Below are 25,272 nucleotides of genomic sequence, written 5' to 3'. Positions count from 1 at the left end.
TTTTCAAAACACAGAAACCATTGATTATAATTACATTAACCACCAACATGATTGTGTATTGACAACAGTGTTTTTCTATGCCCCTAATTTGAAGTAGGCCTATCAGACATTGTGACTCCTCTCAATGAAGTTCTTAGTTATTAGCTGAGTATAATAAAAAAGTGTTAGATTTTTACAAAATGGTCAGAATAGCTTATAAAACCTTTAAATGTATAACTTTCATAACACAATTGAATGCTATTATATTTTTATTAAACTGGTCAGTGAGATGTTTTACTTTTCTGTTTACTAAAACACTCTAATGTTGATTAATCAGGACCTGATTACCTAGAAAAATTCTGGAGTGTGGAGAGGAAGACAGAGTTGATTCTGACTTTCAGAAAAGAAAAGGAGCTCCACAGAAATGGTTAGTCCACTTAACTTGACTCGACTGGCAAGATTCCTAACATTTGTACCAATATCATACAAAATTGTTATTCCCTCTGCATATCCACATTCGTTTGTAAGGGAATGACAAACGTTTTTCGACAGGATCCCCAGCAAGTTCATCCAGGACTTTTATTAGTCCAGATGTCGAAATTAACTACCTCAGGCTGATTGTTGGGCAACTTGTAAAGGAACATGGTAATACAGTACACAAAAAAAAACGCTGTGATTCCGATATTTCCAGATAGGTTTCAGGCCTGAAAAACAATTAAGAGACACAGGCCAACAGTTGACACAGTGGACATTATAATTCTCAAAATTCCTTTCACAGTGAATAGTTTGAAATCATTAATAACTGTCTGTTTGCAGTTCGGTCAAAAGGTGTTCAAGGTTGTCAGTACCAGCCTGAGCTGCAGCCTCCTTGGTGGCCCGAAGGTGTGCCATTTACATCACCAAACTGTGGTAAGCATAGGCCCCCTCAACCCCCTCCCCTTCCAATAGATCAGTTTTCTCAGAAATCTAACAGCTTACACAGACTTCATACAGACATGTTAAAACACTACTGTGCATCCACTATTTTGTGGGTGTTTCTATAGTTATACTACTGCTTGGTTAAATTTCCCATTGTGATTCCCATGTGTTCTTTAGAATGTGCATTACATTCAGTATGATCATAGTTATGACATGTATATTGTGTTTTACCTTTTTCAATCTGATCTGTAGGGCCAGACAGAAAACAACTGACAGCAACAGTAATGAGAGGGATTGTTATGGCATACAATGCCTTTTACAACTTGTCTCTAAGTGTTTTCTTCTGTGCTGAGTTGTAGAGAAGGCAAACAGAACTTATTATTTTCCTGTTTTCTTGTCTGCTGTGTTACAGTACAGTGGTGTATTGTTGTCATACCATCAGAGGGAGGTCTGTGGGGTTAATTTAATATTTTCTCTTCACAATGTAACCCCAATATGCACACCTGCACATCTGCAGAGAAACACCACTGAAGAAGAGGACGACTCTGAGGAGGCTTTCATTGTGTAATCATTAAAAAGACATTCCCTTGAAGCATTTTGTTCAGTTATTTTTTTTATTATTGCAACCAACTTTATTGGGAAGAATATGCCTACTGGTCCACAGCCATTGGTATCAGTTGAGGTAAGAAATTGTAGCAAATCCGTTTTTGTTTAGCAGGGGAAGAAGCATTAGTGCCTACAGCATGGGCATCTTTCACATTTGGCTGAATTTTTGGACCAATTGGTTAAGCACCTCAACACATCCATATAGTGCTTTTATCTAATATATGCAAGTGTTTTCACATGATATAAACATGATTTGCTTGACATCACCCTGCTGGTCAGTTTTGACCTATGCAACAACCCTGCAAAGTACCATCCAGACAGCTATTTGGCTGCATTTTCAGACAGTTTTGGATGCACACAAGTTCATGAGCCAAACCGAGCACCTCAAAACATCTATATTGTAGTTTTATCTGATATATGCAAGTGTTTTTGATATGAAATAAACATGATTTGCATGACATCACCCTGCTGGTCAGTTTTGATACGCGACAACCCTGCAAAGTCAGACAGCAACTGTTCTTCTGGTCTAATCTGACAGGACGGATCTTGTGTTCCTATGACCAGACAGCAGAACAATGCATCATTCTCATCCATGACCTCATCCCCATGACTGGACTATTGCAACAGCATTTTCTGGTCTTAAAAGCGCTATGAAAATTAAATTCACCACACAAACCATTGAAACATACACAGTGCCGGCCCGAGCCTTTTGGGGGCCCTAAGCAGAATTTGATTTGGGGCCCCCCTCCCACAACGCAGTCACCTGTGCTTGGCGATAATTGACAACTTCACACTATAATGTCATATTATAAATTAATACAGTGAGGTTATGTATTAATACAGTGACTGATTATGAACTACTGTCCCCCTGGACACAGATGCATAAGGACTTGGTAGGCTCATTCAGTAATCCATCCTTGCTGACATGCCAAAAATGTTTTGGGGCTCCGCTCTAAAATATTGCATAAGTGCATATTTGATCGAGCAGAATGAGTTTATTTTGCTATCATTACTTACACTCATCAACAAGCAATTCCACATGTAACAATTCATTTCTATTGGCAAATGAGGCATAATCAAAAGTAACGCTTAACATGGTGATCTACTGCAGCCTAAATATTAGGGTAGCACCGCTACATCACTTGCCACTATCTTAATCAAATGTAAGTTTATTTCCATCACAGAAGTCTCCCCACCCAACATGGTATATTTTCTCAAACACTACCATCTCTCTCCAAAGATCTTAGAGCAGAGCGCACGTACTGTTCCATCTTTGCCTATGAAGCTGGAACGTTACCGATGCCCAGAGTCGCGCTAGTCAGTGGGTTGGGACTGGGAGCCTGGGCTTAGCCTGCTGTTGCTATCAGACTTACCACTATGTCACATATTATATAACAGTAATAAACTATCAACACTTTCAGGTGCGAAATCAGAAACAATCCCTCTGTGGTAAATTTGTCTTCAGCTCCGTTTTCATGTAGCTACTGTAGTGCTAATGTCCACTTCAGTCAGCTAGCTAGCTTTAATTTACAACATAAGCCCACCTATGGCTAGGGTACATGCTTGATTGAACATCCAAAACAATCCCAATATCCTTGACATCTGAAATACACCTAGATAAATATATATTAATGGGAGACATTTCTCTGTTGATGGCAGGGATTTAGCTCTGGTGATGGCTTATATTAGATCATGACAGCTAGCTAGCTACCTCAAGCACAAAACATACTGTAAATAATCATGCAAACATACCTGTATCTTGCTCGTTTTCTCCTCCTCTGTCATTTTCTTCTTTCTGTTTTCGGCACAGGGGGCCAGGGGGCCCCAAGCAGCCGCTTAGTTCGCTTATGCCTCGGGCCGGCCCTGAACATACATATTTGGATGTGTGTTGTGCTGAAATTAACCCAATTTCACTGATCTTACGTGCTGTGGGAATTTTGACCCACAAGACATCTTCAGAAACTGACGTTTAGAGAGCATATTTTTGACATGCATTGATAAACAAAAGTTCATTAATCATACCCAAACCATAAAAACATCCATATTTTGATTGGTTATGATACAAAGAGGTGTGCTGTACTGAAATATACCGAATTTCACTGATCTTAACTTCTGTGGGAATTTTGATCCACAACACATCTTCAGAAACTGACGTTTAGAGAGCATATTTTTGACATGAATTGATAAACAAAAGTTCATTAATCATACCCAAACCATGAGAACATCCATATTTTGATTGGTTATGATACAAAGAGGTGTGCTGTACTGAAATATACCCAATTTCACTGATCTTAACTTCTGTGGGAATTTTGATCCACAAGACATCTTCAGAAACTGATGTTTAGAGAGCATTTTTGACATGAATTGATAAACAAAAGTTCATTAATCATACCCAAACCATGAAAACATCCATATTTTGATTGGTTATGATACAAAGAGGTGTGCTGTACTGAAATATACTCAATTTCACTGATCTTAACTTCTGTGGGAATTTTGATCCACAAGACATCTTCAGAAACTGACGTTTAGAGAGCATATTTTTGACATGAATTGATAAACAAAAGTTCATTAATCATACCCAAACCATGAAAACATCCATATTTTGATTGGTTATGATACAAAGAGGTGTGCTGTACTGAAATATACCAAATTTCACTGATCTTAACTTCTGTGGGAATTTTGATCCACAAGACATCTTCAGAAACTGACGTTTAGAGAGCATATTTTTGACATGAATTGATAAACAAAAGTTCATTAATCATACCCAAACCATGAAAACATCCATATTTTGATTGATTATGATACAAAGAGGTGTGCTGTACTGAAATATACCCAATTTTACTGATCTTACCTGCCTTGGCAAGTTTGATGTACTGGACATAGTCAAAAACTACAATTCAGACACCCATATGGCCAGATAGGCCTAAGTAAGTGTCACACTCATTATTTCATGAAATGTTGGCATGTGGCACATATTCTGATACAGGGTATGATAACAAACTTGTTTGTCAAATTTGAGACCTCCAGCTGCTTGTGTGTTGACAGGAGGCGGAGCCAAAGATTGGAAAATCTAGATTTCTAGGGGGCGCTATGGAGTCTGTGAATATGTGAGGTGTGATTTTACTTCGCTCATATATTTTATGTCATACATAGATGTCACATGCCAAATTTTGTCTGTCTATTAGGTATGCAAGTTAGAAATGCTAACCCTAGGTTTAGGTGGTTATAATTTGCATAGGTCAGACTGGCCTTGATAGGATTACACCAGTTAATTCAAGACAGTGCCAGCATGTGGCACATATTTTTATATAGGGGTTGATAACAAACTTGTTTGTCAAATTTGACGCCTCCAGCTGCTTGTATGTTGACAGGAGGCGGAGCCAAAGATTGAAAAATCTAGATTTCTAGGGGGCGCTATAGAGTCTGTGAATATGTGATGTGTGATTTTACTACACACTCATATTTTGTGTCATGTACAGATGTCACTTGGCATATTTAATCAGTCTAGGGGGTATATAAGTTACAAATGCTAACCCTAGGTTTAGATGTCCTTGATTTGCAAAGGTTAGACAGGCCTTCATAAGGTTACATCAGCTATTATCAACTAATACCAACATGTGGCCCTTATATTGATAAGGGTGTAAAAACAAAATAGTTTGTGAGATTTGAGACCCCTTGCTTCTTCTGTGTTGCCAGGAGTCTGTGAATATGTGAGGGTTGATTCCATTTCACACACATATTTTGTGTCATCCAATGATGTTACAAGCCAACTTTAATCAGTCCACAATATTATAGTTAGAAATGTGTAATCTTATGCCACCTACAAATCCCATAAACATAACCAACACCCAACATGATCAAAGTGCATTGAGTCACTGTCTGAAATAAAGACATTGAAATTGTATTCATTGAGAAATGTTTTTTACTTTATTATGATGTTTAATAATACTTTATTGCACGGTTCAATCTCTGCACTGTTTACTTTTGCACTACCACCATGATGCTGCTGCTGCTGCTGCTGCTGGTGGTGCTGCTGCTGGTGCTGATGGTGGTGCTGCTGCTGGTGGTGCTGCTGCTGGTGCTGCTGCTGCTGCTGCTGATGGTGGTGCTGCTGGTGGTGGTGCTGTAACCCAGCGTCCTTACCTCACAGGGTGTGTGTGTGTGTGTGTGTGTGTGTGGTGTGAGAGGCACTGTAACCCAGCGTCCTTAACTCACAGGGTGTGTGTGTGTGTGTGTGTGGTGTGAGAGGCACTGTAACCCAGTGTCCTCACCTCACAGGGTGTGTGTGTGTGTGTGTGTGTGTGTGTGTGTGGTGTGAGAGTCACTGTAACCCAGCGTCCTTACCTCACAGGGTGTGTGTGTGTGTGTGTGTGTGGTGTGAGAGGCACTGTAACCCAGCGTCCTTACCTCACAGGGTGTGTGTGTGTGTGTGTGTGGTGTGAGGCACTGTAACCCAGCGTCCTTACCTCACAGGGTGTGTGTGTGTGTGTGGTGTGAGAGGCACTGTAGAGCCTATGTTGAGTACAAATATGTCTTCTGAAGGCTTAAACAGAGCCCAGCCAAAAACTCCAATAAAATTTGTATCAACTTTGAGGGACAGCTATGACCATGCATGATTATCCAGACCAAACGTGACGATTTTGCTACATACTATTCCGATTTATGTACCAGCATGCAAAATTTGAGCCTCCTACATGGTTTAGTTCTTGCGCTGTGGGCTTGTGAACTTTGACAAAAAAAAGAGGCCGAACAAAATCAACACCCCCTCCCCCTGTAAAACTGGCTGTATCTTGGAAAGTATGGATCTTACATAAGAGTAATTTTACAGTGTGTCTCCTAGGTAACATAGGTACACCTGGTAATTTTTTCAGAATTTTTTGAGACCTAAGTGCGTGGGCCCTGGTTGAATTGACGTGGAATGACCCTCATGTTATTTATAATTTTTCGAGACTTGTGCCATAAGAAGAGCCTCAGGTGGCCTATGAAATTGTCTCTGTTCATATAAGACAGTTGGCTTTTCAGTTTTTTCAGCAATGAATTGCTTTGTTCGGCCAACTGAGAATTTATATCCTGGTGCTGGAGGTAAACATCCAGCTGGTATCCAGCGTTGCAGCCTGTAATAACATTAAAAACAAAAAGGAATTATTTTATGTAGGTTACATAGTTTTAAAAATAGTGTGTAGAATAGTGTGAGTGCTGTGTCATCCAATACCTGAATAATTCCTCCAATGGAGGCGATCTACCAAAAACCAGGTTTTATTAAAAAATTGCGGGTCCCTCCTAATGGCGTAAGTGTGGAGCTGACAGGCATTATCATAAATGACTACCTCCGGACCTACAACACAACAGAAGTGAAATGTGATTTTTTGACGAGAACAGTATTTCTGAACCTATAAAACCAACCAAAGCAAAAACAACAAATGACCTGGTAATGTCACACAAGAAAGGTATGCAGAATCCTTACATTTGGTGAATCTGCTCCGTAAAATGGAGAATGCCACGTTCACCGACTCCACCTGCTCCATGATGGAGAAGCCAAGACATACTCCTGTACAGAAACCACACAGACACAATAGATAGACAAGTCACATGCCAAATGTATGATGTTAATACAACATTGCTTATTACCATGTGTAAAGACAATGCTTTCACAAAGCAGATAGACAATCAGGACAAATGAAAATGAAAAATGAACGTACCATGTTTGCAGAACAGTGTGAATATGCCAGGAATTAGGCTTGGGTGCCTGCTCCCCACCTTCCTGCAGTCTGTCAAACAGCCCTGCTCCCTCTCGCCATCTGCATCAAATAAACCCCGGTCCCGGGCAAGGGGGAGACAAGGGAAAAAATCTCCATCCCTCTCCATAGTTGTGAGAGGAGTGTCCAGGGCTGGCTTCATCAGAGCGCCCCTTGCCTTCTGGTGGAGCGCCCGGAAAATGGGCACAGCTACCTCGGGGAATGCTCCCTCCGCCCCAACCATTTGAAAGAACAAGGGGCACTCCTCAGCTAGGGTCTTTAGAAGTTGTGGGTGCCCCTCCACTCCCGTGTAGCCCATGGCTTCAAGGTCCTGAACCATAGCTTCCACCCGTTCACTAGGGTGGAGGAGAGCGCAGGCAGGGGAGTTCTTGGCCACCTCCTGGACTATGCGGCGACATGGTCCAACACAGGTCATCCCCACCTCCAAGCAGGCCTGGAGCAGAGGCAGCAAGAATGCAGAGTGCCGCTCTGCTAGGCCCTCCATTTCAATAGCCTCTGCAGGCGTCAGGCCGTCATCTACAAATTTGGTGAGCAGCTTGCGGAGGGGTGCACTGCTCACCAGCACCCTTTCAGGATGACTGGTGAATAAAGCAAAGACAAAAATGTTACTCTACATGGAGAAGATAAATTAAAACCCATAAACTAAACATAAAAATATTGTAACACTGATTAACAGGTCATGAAGAGAATGGGTAATGACCAAACTCTTAAAGAATACTCATCTTCCAGAATTTGCCACTCGGGTATCATACTGCCCATCCCTTTTCAGGGCATATTTCTGCTGGTAGCCCAGGGATGTGCCATCCATGACCACAGCTCTGAGAAGACAAAATCTAATTTGTATATTGAGTTGTAAAGACCATGTAAGGTATAACCACTGTGTGTGTGTGTGTGTGTGTGTGTGTGTGTGTGTGTAAGATTTAAGATACGTGTACTTGTCTTTGCAGACAGGGCATTTAAACCCGTCTGCAAAGTCTGCCGTCATCAGATCCATGAAGGACAGGACAGCATCTCGGAACTTCCTGTATGTTATTAGGATGCTCTCGGGAACTGCCCTGTCCAACATGTTGGTGTTGTACACTTCCAAGTAGTTGTACATTGTGGAGCTGGAGATGAAAGAGAGGTGTACCATAAGTGCTTTGAACATTGCTGGTCGGCATGTCCAGATAATGATTGCATGTAATGGATGCAGTTAAGGTATTTAATCTGATTTCTGCACAAAACATTATACAAAATTACCATTGTTTTGCTCTTAATGCGAAAAGATATTTTAAATGTATTTCAATTAATTTTCAATGTAATCATAAACATTTAAGTAATAAATTGTACTAAAGATAATTGCTAGACAAATGCAACTAGTAGAAGGAAGAGAGACAGGAAATGATAGGGCAGCAGTAAACACAGGATAATGATGACAGTTCCTCAGTGAATCTTTTCAAGGTCAACTTCAATGTTGTTCCATATGGAAATTTGGTATGCAGCAATAATACATTGTCGGAAAAAACACAGTACACAACACTGGCAGAGTGTGGCTTACAGTATCTTGGCTACATTTCACACGGTAAACTCTGAGAATTATATTGATGATTCTTTTTGGCATGCAGCAACATAGAATACTGTTACATAGAATACATCAACATACTGATGTGACTGATCCATGATCCCTGATATAGTAAATATAGTCCAAATACCCTGACTTGAAAAACATTCCCATACAAAGAATTCTTACACTGCCATGCTTCTGTCTTCAAATTGTACTATGGCCTAAATTTGGTAGTGAGGCTTCACCTGACTTGATGTTAATCACCATTAGCCCCGAAAAAAAGAACATTCCCATAAAGTTTGCAATGCAAGTTGCAAGCAAGTGACATCTTCGCTGAAAACAAAAATGTTTGAGGCTATGGCCAGCTTAATCTTCTAACCTCAACTCCCTTGAAAATTGTAGGGGTGACATTGAAAATGCTGTAAATAAAGCAAAACCCCAAGAAAACCCACAGGAAAGTGGTATGAATATGGTTCATCTTGGGCTGAAACACTTGTTTACAAGTGCCAGAAGTTAGTTGGGCTACTTACTACACAGGTACGCAGCAGTTCTCAAAAACAATGGTTTAATACTGATTCAGTAATATAAAAGCCTCCATGCATTGGAAATGTGCAAATATGCTTTCCACCTTATATGCAGAGTGTGTGGCTCAGTGGTCTAAGGGGTTAGGCTGGCAATCATAAGATGGCTGGTTCGAGTCGCAGATGATAAATTAAAAGTACTAATTAAAAAGGTATATATTGTGTGTGTGTGTGTGTGTGTGTGTGTGTGTGTGTGTGTGTGTGTGTGTGTGTGTGTGTGTGTGTGTGGAGGTTATGGGGTCAAAGGGGTCCTTCTAAAGTATATAAAGGAAGAAATTCATGATTATACATACACACAGAATAACAATCACACAGCAGTCCTCTGAACACCCTGGAAAACATCTTGGACACAAAAGCGAGGCGGTTAAGTCCTGAAATCTTGTTAATATTAGGATAGTATAAAGATAAAGGGAACTAAGAAGTCAAGCGTTTAGTTCCAACCCTACAGGGAAAAAAATCCTACTACCACCACCAACAACAACACCACCACCGACACCAACACCGAAACACCGACACCAACAACAACAACAACACCAACACCAACACCAACAAACACTACCACAACAACAACATATGGAACTCGAACAGTGGCCATTCTGTATATCCAAGGTTGCTTAGTGAAGGACTAGGCCTGAAGAAAAGGAACGTTTCTTGTAAATACCACAGGAGGCAGGATGACAGAATTGATATTGAAACAAAGAATATCAAGAAAGAAATTGATGAATTAACATACACACAGACAAACGGTCACAAACCCATTCTCTCACACACCCAAAACAGTCCTTTGAGAACTTGGAAACAGCCTGGAAAATATCTTGGACAAAGGGGACAGTAAAAAAGCAACAAGTAGCAGTTAACATGATGTAAGTTGTATTTCAAGGAAGGAAGAACAAAACAAGAGTAAAGTTAAATTAATTGGAAATAATTGGTTGTAATTGGAATTACTTAGAATTATTTAAATTAATAAGAATTATATCATGCATTTCTATTGTGTTACTTGCTTTGTTATTTTACTTAACTGTTAGAGAATTTATCATGCGGGATGTGTGGGATAGACAAGGCTTAATGCAAACATAGTTGTGCCTATTGAGTAATGGCGTAATCATTTATTTTAATCTAAGCACCAGCAAAGCACCTATGAACTTTAAGCGATTCTATCAGTTATATTGTATATCAATACTTCTGAAGTAAGGCGTGATAGATTCAGTACAGCTTCATTTTTTTAACTGAGGAGCAGTTACTGGAGTTGAATGAATTAGATTATAAATGGAATTGCATGCTCACCATTAAAAAGCAGTCTTATTTTTTCTCTGTCATAGTTAGTTATACTATATGAAGGGTGTATAAAATAACACATTAAATTTTGTAAAATTCTAAATAAACAAAGGAGCTTAGTATAAGATTTCTTGTATTCGAATCTTAGAAAATTAGGCTAACAACTACACAATAAAAAATAACCAGTACATTACCATCTTCCTGATTCATAGGCACCTCGGGCACATTTAAATTGTGTAGGACTCGTCTCAGGGCCTTGACATGGATGCAGCTGGTCTCTAAATGAGTATCCAAAGACACATTTCAACAGCTGCTAATAGTACCATACTATCCATATTAATACATTAACAATCATATTATGAATTATAATTAATCCATCTAATTACTACAAATTACACTTAAATGTCAAACAGGATATAAATGAATACCATGAAAGGACTGCTCCAAGTGGTCAGAGAGAGCTTCCACAAGCCTCCCATGGTGGAAGTCGCAGGAGCATTTATAAATATAGGAGCTGCTCCCTTCAAACACAACAGCCTTCCTTTCCACGACCATCAATTTCTCGTTCTAGTTAAGAAAAGCATTAAGCAATCAATTATCACATTTTGCAGATTTGGAGGTGTTGAAAATGTTATAAGATTGCAATGCAAAGGAGCACATCCAAATGAGTCAGTGTAGCCTGGCTAGCGCCACCACTTCTCAATGAGACGTGGTCTGGGAACCAAAGGTTTGAAAACAAAGCCCAGATCCGTTTATTGGGTGCCACGGATGTCTATCAAATGCGTCTGTGCATAGCTCATCATCGTCTTGCTTTCCCCCTTGTTCTGTGATTGGTCCCCTATCTCAGGCGAAAATTTGCTCCATGGTCTCCAGGCTGCCTTAGCAGCGTGAATCAAATCGCGCGCAAGGCAGCATGGGAACACCCAGGCTAGAGTCAGTGTACATTTATTTAACAAAAAGAATATAGGTATTTTATGGAGATATAAAATAGATATTAACTACGCTAAACAACAATATCAGTTGTTGTAAATTGAGTTTAGTTTAGCTTTATTTGCAAGAAAATATTAAGCAAATTCAACTCACTGTAGTTTATCTTTATTTGCAAGAAACTATTAAGCAAATTCAACTAAATCTAAATGGCTGGATGTAGCTAAATTAAATTGAGTGCAAATGGTTACCTAAATAAAATTAAGTAATTCTTGCATGTCACATTCTACTCAAAATATTTGATTGGAGTTTGCTTGGCTTGATTTAGTTGTAAGCAAACTCCAATCAAATATTTTGAGTAAAATGTAATATTATTTTCTTGGTACAAATTAAGGTTAGATTTTAAGGTTCAATTTAATTAAAACTCAAAGGTATGATTATAACTTTGCCTTTATTAATGCACATGCAAATTCCAACAAGGAAAACACAATTCCGCATGAGAGACAGATGAACACAGAAGCGATATGCATGTATGAACATTGGTTGCTCACTGGTCTTGTGTGCCTAAAATATCAAGATTGATAAAAAATATTAAAATATAATAACAATAATCCTGCTCTCAATCAAAACTGCAATGAGGACAATGTATTTATAAATAAGGGAGCAACAGCAGTAGAGAATGAGAGAGGTAGAGTGTGATAGAGAGAAAGAAAGAGAATGAAAGAAAAAGGGAAAGAAATAAATAAAAACAGAGCCCAAAAACACAGATACTTTGGCTTGAATTTAAATGTCACTTGGTTCTTAAGGTAGAAACACTTGGGTGAGAGCTTCTCACCATCCATCTGCATGACCACTTTTTGCACGAATTTGTGCCTGATACAAAGCCAAACACCATACAGCAAGATATTGTGTGTGTGTGTGTGTGTGTGTAAAAGTGTGCCGAGAGAGAGAGAGAGGACGAACGATAGAAAGACAGAGAGAGAGAGCAGGGAAGAGAAAGAAGAGGCCCACTTGCCCATCTAATGATTTGGTTCTTAAGATTACGAACCTTGGGTAGGAGCTTATCACCATCCATCTGAATGACAACTTTTTGCATGAATTTGTAATAGTATTGAAGAGTTCAACATTGATTCAATGTGTATATGACCCCTAGCTTCACCAAAGTCCTTTTAGGCAAGTCCCTCCACTCGGCAGCCATAATGCAACGCTTTTTTGCCACTCATCGGGCATCCTATTTGGCAGAAATGCACGTGCGCAAGGCTTCACGACACCAACCTTACTCCAGCGCCGAGTTCACAACACATGATTGGCACGATGTCTGCACAACACATCATATGATTGGCTCAATGTATTCACATGTCAACGTTTTGCCGAGGAAGGGGTGGGATGTGTGTATACAACGGCATTACAAACTAACCCCATGCATTTCTATGGAGGATTTTTTGAGTGCTGTGTCTCCTCATTAGAAAGTCTCTGGCTTCACTGCACAGCCTTGTGCAACAGACCAGGTTCCTCCAAAATGATGCCTCCATCCACAACGATGCCGATGTCCTCATGTTCCAAGGGGTGGTTTTCTCTTGACACCTCCTTGCCATGGATATCCTGTACAAAATTTAAAAAGCTGCTTTAGGTTGACGCTTGAGAAAAGGTACGAGCTGGGAGCTGGCTTAAAGGTTTTTGGCTTAAAAATTGGCATAAAAATAAATGTGACCATTGATGAGTTAACACCCTTTATTGGAATTTCATCATGCACTTTATTAGTGTTACTTACCATGTACATGTATGAGAGAATCATCATCTTCACCAAAATAAAGGCACAGGGTCTTGATGGCTGCCTCCCTCCTCAGATGTACAGTCTCTGTCTGTTCAGATACAGGGATATTAATTATTTTGTGAAAATACAATCAATACTCTAAATAATAATAACCTCTATTTCTAAAGCACTTTTAATACGGAAGATTCAGTTCAGAGTGCTTTACAACAGATAACAGGCATTTGGCAAGCATTTCTTTGGTTGAAACACACCCCATAATCACGTCCCAACTAAGCAGCGTCAGACTTAAATTCTGACAGGAATTGAGTATGACGACATCAGGCTAATAAGTGAGTGTACCAGTTGGGGAAGGAACAATGTAAGCAAAGGGAAAATGAGTGAGTGGGTGAATGTATGACGACTCATGTAGTCGTATCAATCCTGAGGAGTCCAGTTATAGTTCAGGCATGAAAACGGGTCAGGGATGAAAAAGGTGAGAAGGGCGCGCGAAGTGGGAAATGGCCGTTTCATAGCAAAACAGGCGCGAGTGACATTGTTGCCAATAGTGCATAGCTTCCATGGAGTATGGAGTATGAAGTTGCCTAAAACCAGAGATTTATAAAGAAAACAAACTACAAAATGACTAATTTTTACAAAAAAACTTATTATTTCTTCTTTTTGGCTTGGGCCCACTTGTGCTGTTTGGCAACATGCTTCAGCCTGGCCCTCCTCTCCTCCTCAGTGATCTACATGAGTTTTCTTTCTTTCTTTGTGCCTGAAGTTATCAGACATTTCTGAATATTTAGAATAAGTCTGAATATTTGTTGGACCAAACCAGGTAATAAATAAACTTGGGTAGGGTAGACTAGGCTTTAATTTGTAAAATTGGTTTGAAATGTTTTAACCTGCAGCTAGGCTACTTACAGATTGTGGCATTGTGCTAGTGTGTCAGGCCACTGAGCGTTTCGCCATTACCATGTCAAACACTGTGTTTGTCTCTGAACTCGACAAAGCGCACCAGCCCAGTTTAGGAGCATTTAATTAAACTAATTAGTTATTCACATTAGCCTTTGCTGTACTGATAAAGTATGCCTATTTGCTTCACCTTTTGTCGATCTACATGGCTCAAACTGCACATATTCTTCATCAAATGAACTCGTTATGTCTATATTTCTGTCCAATATCGCTAACTTTAACAACAGCCTATGCTACGTTGCTACACCAATCTCAACGTCTTTTTCTGACAGAAGTTGAACGTTTCAACTAGCCCACCTGTGACATCAATAAGCATCTCTCCTCGCCGGGCTCACATTCCAGCTGACATTTCAGACGCATCTGTAGTCACACAGACAGGGAGGCTATTCCAGCGCAAGCGTTCTGTTTGCGTTGCATCCGCGGCAAAATTTAGCTTCCACTGTTGCTGCATTCACATAGTCGTTGCTGGATCAGACAAGTTTTTAATTGGGCTCTTGTCTTACAACGCATCAAGATGCGTTCGCGTCTGCGCGTGATTTGTAAACTCAGTTGTAACCCCATACCCCCCGACCCCACCACAATATTTTCTCATCGGATCTGCGCGAACCACGTAAGTCCCCTATTTTGTATTCAAAACGGCGAATTTCGCCGAAAGGTGAGGAGTTTTCATGCCTAATAGTTAAATTATAATGCCTCTATCTGTCGCTATGTTGTAATAAGGCACATAAGAGCAGTGTGTGAGTAGGGTGACTAAGTAATGGCAGTAGCAGAAACAGATCCAATGTGATCATTGTATGTAATATGTAAGAGAAGTAAACAATAATAGTAATACAAACTTACACCTTGCAAAATCCTCAAATGTTTGGCCATTTTATGTCCTTTAAACCTTCTTCTGGAACTTACGGCCTTCTTCTTCTGGAAAACGGCGGTCACTGGACATCCAAGGTTACGCATCTTTGACCTGTAGCTTGCCTGAATACCGAAGCATCACAGGCATTTCCTGATCCAGTCATCAAGCAAGGACATTTCTCAATACCTGTAACTAAAGAGGATAGAAACACATTTATAATATAAATTAGGGCTGTCAATCGATTAAAAAAAATTAATCTAATTAATTACATACTCTGTGATTAATTAATCGGATATATAATTTTTGCTGTGAAAGTATTTTAAATATTTAAATTAAAATGAATCATTGAATAATCAGCATTAGTGACATTAAAGTTCAAAGACTCTTTTGTTATGCTTTTTATTGTGCTTCGGGAAGAAGTTTTTTTTCACATACAAGGCATTTCAGGCCACAGATATAACCTAGGGGACACAATGAAAATAAATTAACACTCCCCTCAATGTCAACACTTATTTCTTTGCATTGATGTGCGACTATAGAGTTGAACTCCAGTGATATGCTAATTCCTTGCTGCAGACATTGCAGAGGACTTTATTTTCAACACATTATTTTTTTATCAACACCATCAGGCCGTTTTTTAAAAGTAAATGTTCCAATCAATGATTCAGGCAGCACGTTTTCTTCTCTCTCCTTCATTTTACATTCTAATTTTTGCTGACTAGAACAGCTCGGGGTCAAAGGTCATACGGAATCGATTAATCTGCACTAATTTTTTTAATCAGTTATTTTAATTAATTAATCGAAATTAATCAGTTATTTTGACAGCCCTAATATAAAGTATACATTTATGAGATATACTTATTTAATACATACACAAATGGTACTAGTTAATCAAACGATTTTGACACTTAATTTAATTGCCATTTGATTATCTTACAATCTACCAACAATAGCTACACAGCCCTGCTTGATGGTCTGACTGTCCCCTTGGAGGGAACACATTTCGAATTTCAACACCATGGAACAAATAAAATGTTCAACCAAGACCTGCTTAACAGGTGCGTCAGCCTGTCCAGATCTTGCACTGCTGTTGAGTTTGAGAAATGCCACCACCACCACCACCACCACCACACATTCAGCGCTGGCAATGACACTATTGAGAAAATAGTGGTACTCCATTACTGACAGAATAAATCAACACGTGTCTAAACCTAGCGTAAATGTGGCTTTTGCCCAACAATGTCCGAGTTATGACCTGACCTAATCACTCACGATACATGCGTCCAATTTCTTTCCTTTTTACATGTACCTTGGCCTATATTCTGAGTCTCCAAACAAACGTATTTTTGCAAACTCGCCATTGCTAAAGTTAAGTGTCAGTTGACTCCACAGGGGTCGGTGAAAACGTGTTTGGTCTGCTGCATAACGTGTTCGGTTAGCTAACTAGCTAACGTTAAGGTGAACCATATTTCAGGCAAGATCTATGTTCCAATTCAGTTAGCAGCTAATGTTAATTGTACAAACTTTAATGGGTCCACTGAGTTTCAACAACCTATTGACTAACATTAAGGTCTATATTTATTTTGAAGTTATTCAATCAATTACGTCGAGGAGGTAATAAAAGTAAACTTTAAGATGAACTTGTTAGCCAAGTTAACCTTATATTGGAGTAGGTAAAGTTAACGTTAGCTAGTTTGCTAGACGATTTCTTAAATATTCAAGAAAACAGCTCTATCGTGTCAAATAAAGCAATTAAAAAGACACTCCAAATTTCTAATGGTAAACTGACTGTCAAATGAGGTTTAATAATATACCACTTACCGTTAAAAGTCAAAACCGAAGGTTTCAAGTGCAGATCTCTTCAAGCCAACAGAACCGTTTGCAAAATGGAGGACAATCAAATAAACGCATGCGCAGCACCGCGTCTGAAGCAAAACCCCTTTTTCCCTTGCAGATATTACTTAACTGAAATTAGTTTTTTCTAAAAAACAAACAAATCTGAAGCAAACCATTTTTTTCTTGCAAATATTACTTATCTGAAATGAGTTTTTGCAAAACAAACAAATTGAGTATATAAACAGTTTCATTTAGGGAAAAATTACTACATGTCAAAATCATTTTTTTTCAGTGTGGTGGACACCAAAATTTTGACGATTGGTCCTGTCTCGACTTTTCTGACTCGTTTTGAATCGCCTTTGACTCAGAGTGGCTGACTACAGGCATGCACAAACATGTCCTAAAACAACCCGTAACGTTCGTTTTCAAAACTGTGCAACTCACCGAGTGGTTAGTGGTGTTCGTTGATGTTCCAAAACAAGTAGCTAGCGAAATACAGTTTCTGTCGTGTTTTATTTAGCATTTTGTAAAATCCCACTGATTTCTGTTGGAAGACTCATTGCACGTTGATATTACTGCGCCACTGGAAATGTAAACGGGGGCTGCCCCAGCAGTGGCGCGACTGGGGCACCAACCTTAACGGTGTGTTTCCACACAGCGAAACACCTCGCGATTTTCGGCCAGCGAAATTTCGCCTCGGGGGCGTGACGGCGAAACCGCTAACCTTTTGACTGCAGTGTCTAGCCAGTGGTGGCAAGCGAGCTAATTAGGCTAATCAGCTAATTCAAACGTTTAAGTACTTAATGAAGATATCCAGGGGTCTTTATGACTCGACTAAGACTATGTTGCCTATAAACAACAATTCATGTTCATAGAAACAACAAGGTCAATAAGACATAATATATTTCATACCTGTGTTGCAGCATGTAGCCTAGCTGTCTAGCTAGGTTTACAATGCAATCCAATGTCCTAAAATACTAGCATTTCGCCTGTCAGCTAGCTAAAAAGATCGAGTGCTTAAACTAACATATACAGTGGTCTATTTAGTGGTGTATGTGCTCTGACTAAGTTCGTGTGGCATATAAACCACAATTCGTGTTGATACAAGTGCCAATGTTCGTGTAGAAACATTTTAATCACATACAAATGTTTGTGTTACAGCTCAGGTAGTCTCCGCCATCTTGGTCAGACTTTTTTGTAACTCCCGCCTCCAAACACAAAGACGCGGACCTGATTGGTTCTCGAATGGTCCTCATTTAAATAAAGTTAAACTTTGGCCAACTTTGTTTCGCCTGCCTCGGCGATTCGCTTTCATTTCGCCCAACTAGGGCGAATTTCGTCTCCATTCAACCTCAATGAGAGCGACGCGAAATTTCGTTGTGTGGAAACACACCGTAATATTCACATTATTAGACCCATGGGCGGACTGGCCATCAGGCATCCCGGGCTTTTTCCCGGTGGGCCGACGCACCTTTTGGGCCGATAGAATAGGCTATCTATATATATATATATATATATATATATATAATTTAATTATTTTGGCCAACGATCGGCCCAAAGGAAGGAAAATCAGCTGCCCATTGGTTACATTTCAATATTGACGCTGGACTGATCCAATAACAGCTCACGTCAGGCCCCACCCCTTCCATTTTGGCTCAGAGCCAGGATTCTGTGAGCGCTTCAAACGTTAATCGAGTTGCCTACACGAAATTGCGGCGGGTGCCGGTAGTGACAATTGTGCAAAAATACAATATTGCAAGTAGGCTAGCATATGTCAGCAACATGTTGAAGTTCGTTGAGTTTGAACGAGGATGTAAGCAAGCATACAGAGCAAGGGACAGTGAGCAGGTGGAGTGCGAGCCTAGTTGAGGTGATGGAGGCTGTGATGCATGCCATGCTGACTATGATGACGTATTAATTGCGATAATGTTATGATATGGTAGCCTAATGATAACATAAGGCCGTGCTGTGACTTTATATATATATATAAAAAACAACAAATAGCGCAACTTAAATTTTCTAAATGAATGATTTCCCGGACAGCAAAATATAGTGTCAAATCGACGTTAATTGTTGGTCATATTGATCAGTTTCCGTCACACGCCCAAAATTCAACATGGATGGCATGAGTGGTGGCTGGTCTCTCAAAGTAGAGAAAAAGGTTCTATCATGGTAAAAAAGTGCTAAAAGACTGTAGACTGACGGAAATCTAAGTTACAAAACGTCACATCATGCACAAGCCAACTAAGCTACGGTATATATATATATATATATATATATATAGGCTACTGGAAGATAAAGATAATTAGTCCATGTAGCTGTAGGCTACTGTTCCAAAATGTACCAGCAATGTAGGTACAGGAATAAAATATTTCCAGCAACAGCCCTGTTTGTGTTGTTTCAGTTGTCCGACAGTGATAACTGGTATAAATCACATTAATGTCTTAAGACAATCTGGGTAATTTAACTCTTTATGTCGTGCCACTCTTAACAATGCAGATTCGAACCTCTGAGACACAACCACCACACTGAATAAATGTACAGTTATTTATTACAAGGGAGCAGCAGCAAGCATACATGCAGAGCCGGCAGAAGATGTTAAGTGTACAGGGTCAGGCCCGAGCCCACCCTCTGTTAAAGTCCAGGATATCACCCACACAGTGCCCGCAATACCAGTTTAAGCCACTAGAAGCCTAACTCTGAGCAACAAGAAAAACATCACAGGACTCGCTTAAGATAAAATAGCCCACACACACTCAATCACAGCAAAGGGAATAGCATTACCAACACACAGGCTAGCACTAGTAGAAACACAATATTATTCACAGCACTCCAGAATGTACCATTCAGAATTGCATAGCAATAAGTTTAACACCAATAAAGCCACATAGGAATAAGCACACAATAAATCCCTTCAGTCCAGTTTGTTTCTTAATTGCCACACAGGTAGACAATTGTGCAATAGGCCCAAGCAGTTATAAGGAGGGAGGGCTCACCATGACAGTCCACGCCCCCTCCGCTGTCGCGCATTGCGCTGGCCCCGATCAGAGAAATAACATTGGTCGGCGGCACCCTCCTCGCCGACCAAGAAAACAAATCCCACAATGCACTGGGTGGTGTAGCAGCGCTGTCTCAGTGGAGTCCGCCTCCCTGCAGCCAGTGACGTCAGGGCACGCTCAGACTGCTGTCCAAAACGCGCAGAAGATTCTTGTCGGCAGGCGCGATCTTCCACGCAGCAATCGCCCTCGGGGAGAGAACAATGTTTTAATACTTCGTAAACCTTGAGCTGGCCCATCCACACTAAGACAGAATGATGATTGTTTTACTTTCCTTTACCAGACGTACGATCGCGCATATCAGCTGTCTCCTCTCTTCAGTCAGGCTGCACAGCTCCAGGAAGTCGGCACCCCTCGGGAAAAGGACAGTTCTTAAAACTTAGACAGATGACCGATGGCCCACTCACACAGCAAGACAGCAGATAAGCAAAAGTTACTTTTCTTCATGGATCGCTAGTTTGCGTCCTCTTAATCAACCCGTCAGCGGTCAGTCATCCAGCAGTCCACCTCGCATCAGCTGTTGCTTCGGGGTCGCGTCATCAGGCCAGCCCTGGGTTCCCCACGTTGTCTCTACAACCTCCCCTTTCCCTATAAAAAGGATTTACCTCCCAATTCTCCCAATCGCAAACCCTCACACACCCCAGTCCAATTAGTCCATCCACCAATCACAGTGTTCCACAGGGAATTGATTATTGTGCACAAATAAGCATTTTCAACCAGCATCAGACATTTATACATGGAAAACCCCCAAAACCCAACATTCATGACAATAAACCCCTCCTGACTGTGACATTTACACATAGGCTTCAGTAATGTTTGGTGCTGCTGTCAATTGTAGCCTATTGAATTTTGAAATTATACTTTGAATTCAAGCAGAAACTCTTCCTTAATAATTGCTTGTTAGCCTGCCCTACTTGAATATGGAGAGCCTATGCTCCATGCCTACCTCTGATCAGTCAGAGAGATAACCAATGAGGCCTACATCACTTTCAGTGCTCCATGACAGTTGAAAATATATGCATATTTAAGGGCAATGCAAAGATTTTGTATTTAATTAGGTGTGCCCGACCGATTTGAGGGCCGCTTGGGCCAAATATGCCAGGGCCGATTTTTGGTCCCAGTCCGCCCCTGATTAGGCCTACATAATTCCGCCAAAAGCTTTTCCCAAAAAGGGTGTTTTTTGGCCCCTAAGACCAAACGGGGCCGAGTTGGGGGTGGTCATTATCAACTTGTGATGGCCCAAGGTATAATATAATAGGAAATAATAGTGGAAAAAAACCTAGCAAAAACATCCTGAGGAGTGGACCTGGCTCCCGGCCTAATCCATTTGATTGCATCTTAGTCCAGTAGATGGCGGTAATACACTTTGCCTGTAAACTGCTGTAAGAGGTAACAGAAGAAGACGATGTTCTTTCCTTCTGCTCTCTTCTCCAACCAATTATAGAAACAAGAGTGCGATTTATCTTATTTCCATCCATTTTAAATATTGCCCGCGAGGATTTCTACTGATCGACGTGGTGTAGGCTTGCTTTAGGATTCTCCGCTTAGAATGCAGATGAAGGATCGCTGACGGGAAATGGATTTGTTTATTATTATTTCTCTGCTATTTGTAGGTGAGTAGGTAGGTAGGACTAGCCTAAAGTTTTAGTCTCTTAAAGGTGCTCTAAGTTGCTAAGCTTGCGCGTTTTTTTAGGCTAAAACATTTTATGTCACTTAGGCCTACTGCAAACATCACCTAACCAACCTAGCTGTCTGTGTAGTCCAGTCATTTTATGAAAAAAGGTTGAACAAATTGCAACAGAAGAAAACTTAACTGATGTTGTATCCTCAATATGTCCTGAGTAAGGGGAAAAAGCCCCGAAGAATCCCAATAGGGGAAAGTTTCGAAAAAGACCCAATTATATCCTTCTTGCGCCTATTCAGTAGGCCTATTGCTCTCACTCGAAATGGGGGGAGAAAATTACCTTCACATATCACCATGAAAATGACTGAGTTGATTACTTACATGTATCAAGACAAACAAAAAAATGTATTACAAGTTTTTTTTTACTTGTTTGTTAACATGGGCAAACAGGGCATAATGTAATAATAACTCATTTGCATAAATACCACAACGGAGCTAATACAACAAGCAAAGTTATGTCTGACCTAATTGCAACAGAATTTATTTTTACATTTTTATATTTCAATTGGTGATCTAAACACCATATAAAAGTCCATGGAAATCCAGTTGGTGGAAATATGTTAAAATGAGGGTTATTTTATGCATTATTCTTCCGCAAATAGGCTACTGACAAAACTGTAATTAGAATGTTGTAGAATAAACATTCTATATCTGACCCCATCCAGAGCCTTATGTAAGCGATAACGGCCGCCGAGGTGTCCTGTATAACTGGATAACTGGACACACCTCGAAGGCCGTTATCCCGCTTATCACCCGGTTGCTGTAAAGCAAAGAAAACACGCGGTTTCGTTTAAAAAGAAGCTCAAGTCAGAGAATGTCTAATAAGGGGAGAACTGCCACTCTCGGAAAACTTCCGGTTTCTGAACTGGTTGCAGTTCCTTCGGTGGTTCCACATGAGGGCGCTCGTTCACGAGTGCAGAATGCATGGAGGTCTATGGAGCTGTACCCCTCAAAATCCACTTTTCTCGGGTTATAATTTTTTTTCAAGTAATTTGAATATTGTATTCGAAAGGGGAGGCAAAGAAAATACACTTGGTTGAGTATTATATTTTTAAAAGTCACTTAATTGTTCTAAAAAGCCTTTCAAACGGGTTAATGACATCATTCATTAGCACAATGCTAGCGTGTTATGGGCAACAACGACCCAACCTGTAAGAAATCAAAAGGACATAAGTACTCGTTCATTCAACTTTTGACCTATAACCCATGTTGAAGTTATACAAACTACAATCAAATCTGAGATTTGTCAACGACAATCAGGTGAAAGAGACAAATTTAGCCGTCTAGCTCGATTGACTCCCATTCATTCTGCACTCGTGGCGATCGCCCCCAATGCAACTCTGGTGAAACTGCAACCAAAATTCGGTACAATGGGACTTAATACGGAGTGGCCAGGCCAGAGACAGTTGATAAAGCGAGACGATTCATAAGAGGGTAAATTCTGGCACGTTGTGACGTGGGGTTCGAAGCGGTCACGCCCATTTAGGAGTCTAGCGGGAGGTCCAGTGTCTATGTATTCCTATGGGAGAAATTAACATTTTCACGGAATATGACCAATCCCTTAGCCCTACATTCAGCGATGTTAGTTTTGAACCCTTTCTCTAGAAGACACATGTCTCCGACATTGAAATTGTATTTTCCAACTAAACAAATAAAGACAAAAATAGCTTTGTTCGTGATCGGTCACTGTCTCCTCAAAGCTCTGGTGCACAGCCACCTGTTCTCAGAGGCTCTAGACTCAGAGATGGTTGATAAACTAACCTAACATATTTTTTGCTAGAACTAGTAGACTACCACAAAGTTGCTGAACATATGTTATTTCAGGTTTGTTTGCAACAATATATAAGTTTAACCAAAGTTCTTAGCTGATAGCTAGCTAGCGAACATTCCCATTCACTTTCCGTTTACTGTGCTAACGTTAGCTAGCTAGCTAGCTAGCTCGGTTAACGGGGCAAAATGAAATTATTCATTCCGTGTCCGAAATAGTGTTTCATTGGCTTCACACACAAACAATGACTGTAAAATAGTATACAAAATTATATGTATATGTTATTATTGCTTATTCAGAGAAAAGTTTATGTTTTGACACGCCTATTTAGGAGTCCGGAACTAGTGCCATTTCGTTCCATTGGTGAATCGTCTTATGATTCATCTTAGTTAACTATAGAATAGATAGTAGACGGGCTCTGCTCAAGTTCAGCTTGTTGTACAACTTCCGATAGCATGGACAGTTAGCTTGTTTACAGTTGATTCCATTGTTGCGAAGCCTGCCACCGTAGTCCTACTATGGTTGTTATAGTTACCATTCATAAGCATTGATATGGAACGGTGTCCTGTTATTCAGAATTAATAGCCACCCACCAGCCAATCAGAAAAGAGTATTTCTTCTCTCCGGGTGATAAAGATATCTATATAGTCTTATAAGGCTCTGACCCCATCTAACTTATGGAATTTTAGAATTTTGCATTGTTGAGGAACATTCTTTTATTTTCAAAGAGTTAAAGGAGAATTCCGGTGTGATATTGACCTAAAGTGTATTGAAACATGATACCGAGTGTGAATGTACGTCTCATAGCCCATCTCGGCTTGTCCCCTGCACTCCAAAATCTGGCGCTAGTTAGCCGATGCTACCAACAGCTTTTTCAATAGTGGTGCTTCGGCATCGGGCTAGCCATGCAAATAAATCACTGTTTTACACCCATTTACGAGGCTCAATGTATCTCCACACTTCATTGGTAGACTTCCGAGGGCCCTGACATTTAAAACGAGACATTGAGAACTTTGAAAAAGCACTGGTAGTTTACTTACAAGACGATTTATACAGACAGTATCTTCACGAAGTTTAGCGTTTGCAGCCATCTTGAATTTAGTCACGATAAGTCGAGCAACGAGTAAGAATGAACAGGTATGATAAGGGATCAGATTCCAAAAATAATTCAGTGGAAATGCATGGATTCCAGTTGCTGCTACTGGAAGAAACTGGAATCCATGCATTTACACTGAATTATTTTTGGAACAGTATATCACACTAAGTATCAGTCCATCATTTTTCAAGACTTATAGTAATTGACCTCTTGCCCAGGGGTTGACTGATAGACTGTCTGTCCAATCAGAGGGGCCTGTATGATGCCCCTTTACTTTGCACAATTTTGTCTAAAACAGTAATCAGACAGCACAGTATGTTTATGTACTGTAAGCGAATGCAGGAAAATTGTGAAAGCAAAGTTGAAGATGGACATGATGATGTCCAAATTCGACAGAAGGGTGCAGATGGGATAACTGCAGCTAGCCTCCAAAAAGGTGACTCTGTTGTTGTGACATCTGGCAAAAAGGTGCATGCTATACTAATAAATATAGTTTAAGATCAATAATTAACAATGCATGCCTATGCATGGGTCATGGTTTTGCCAAAGTCATAGAAGAGTCAAAACTATACATATTCTAAAAGCATATGCCCTGTACATGAAATATAGCATCAATCAACATATGTCCCATCTTCCTTCATACCATGCATAACACATCCTCTATTCTGT

General features: G+C 40.1%; 2 protein-coding genes across 10 annotated transcripts in view; one reads left to right on the top strand and one right to left on the bottom strand.

Annotated features, from left to right (window-relative positions):
• LOC121694970 overlaps positions 1 to 25,272 on the top strand; it is a 55,233-nt gene that overhangs the window by 8,548 nt on the left and 21,413 nt on the right. Inside the window, exon 1 of one of the 4 annotated variants that reach the window (XM_042075417.1) lies at positions 21,364 to 21,668. The exons of 1 other annotated variant lie outside the window; for it this stretch is intronic. In XM_042075417.1, the coding sequence (XP_041931351.1) occupies positions 21,632 to 21,668 (37 nt within the window). In that variant the 5' untranslated portion in view covers positions 21,364 to 21,631. Of the gene's footprint in view, positions 1 to 21,363; positions 21,669 to 25,272 lie in introns of those variants that run through there. 2 more of the 4 variants (XM_042075418.1, XM_042075421.1) reach the window with 2 other exon arrangements.
• Positions 6,315 to 17,093, bottom strand: LOC121694974. 6 transcript variants are annotated; one of them, XM_042075425.1, is made up of 11 exons: positions 16,985 to 17,093; positions 15,154 to 15,355; positions 13,357 to 13,447; positions 13,003 to 13,187; positions 11,087 to 11,225; positions 10,853 to 10,936; positions 7,982 to 8,365; positions 7,203 to 7,840; positions 6,968 to 7,051; positions 6,716 to 6,838; positions 6,315 to 6,617 (listed from the first exon to the last, which is right to left on the bottom strand). In XM_042075425.1, the coding sequence occupies exons 7-11, from the start codon at positions 8,356 to 8,358 to the stop codon at positions 6,388 to 6,390; spliced, it is 1,452 nt and encodes a 483-aa protein (XP_041931359.1). In that variant the 5' UTR covers positions 8,359 to 8,365; positions 10,853 to 10,936; positions 11,087 to 11,225; positions 13,003 to 13,187; positions 13,357 to 13,447; positions 15,154 to 15,355; positions 16,985 to 17,093; the 3' UTR covers positions 6,315 to 6,387. The 6 variants fall into 6 exon arrangements, with proteins under 6 accessions (XP_041931359.1, XP_041931364.1, XP_041931361.1 ...); XM_042075430.1 differs by lacking the exon at positions 16,985 to 17,093 and having other exon boundaries at positions 7,982 to 8,077; positions 8,189 to 8,365; positions 15,154 to 15,397; XM_042075427.1 differs by lacking the exon at positions 16,985 to 17,093 and having other exon boundaries at positions 15,150 to 15,397.

Source organism: Alosa sapidissima, chromosome 20, assembly GCF_018492685.1.
Source record: "Alosa sapidissima isolate fAloSap1 chromosome 20, fAloSap1.pri, whole genome shotgun sequence".
NCBI lineage: Eukaryota > Metazoa > Chordata > Actinopteri > Clupeiformes > Clupeidae > Alosa > Alosa sapidissima.
This window is presented reverse-complemented; position numbering and strand designations above follow the sequence as displayed.

Excerpts from the sequence above, each read along its gene's own strand:
- LOC121694974 (XM_042075425.1), bottom strand. The coding sequence starts at position 8,358 with ATGTACAACTACTTGGAAGTGTACAACACCAACATGTTGGACAGGGCA. Across the intron at positions 7,052-7,202 it reads CACACTGTTCTGCAAACATG|GAGTATGTCTTGGCTTCTCC; the intron begins GTACGTTCATTT and ends GTTTCTGTACAG. Across the intron at positions 6,618-6,715 it reads CCATTGGAGGAATTATTCAG|GCTGCAACGCTGGATACCAG; the intron begins GTATTGGATGAC and ends ATGTTATTACAG.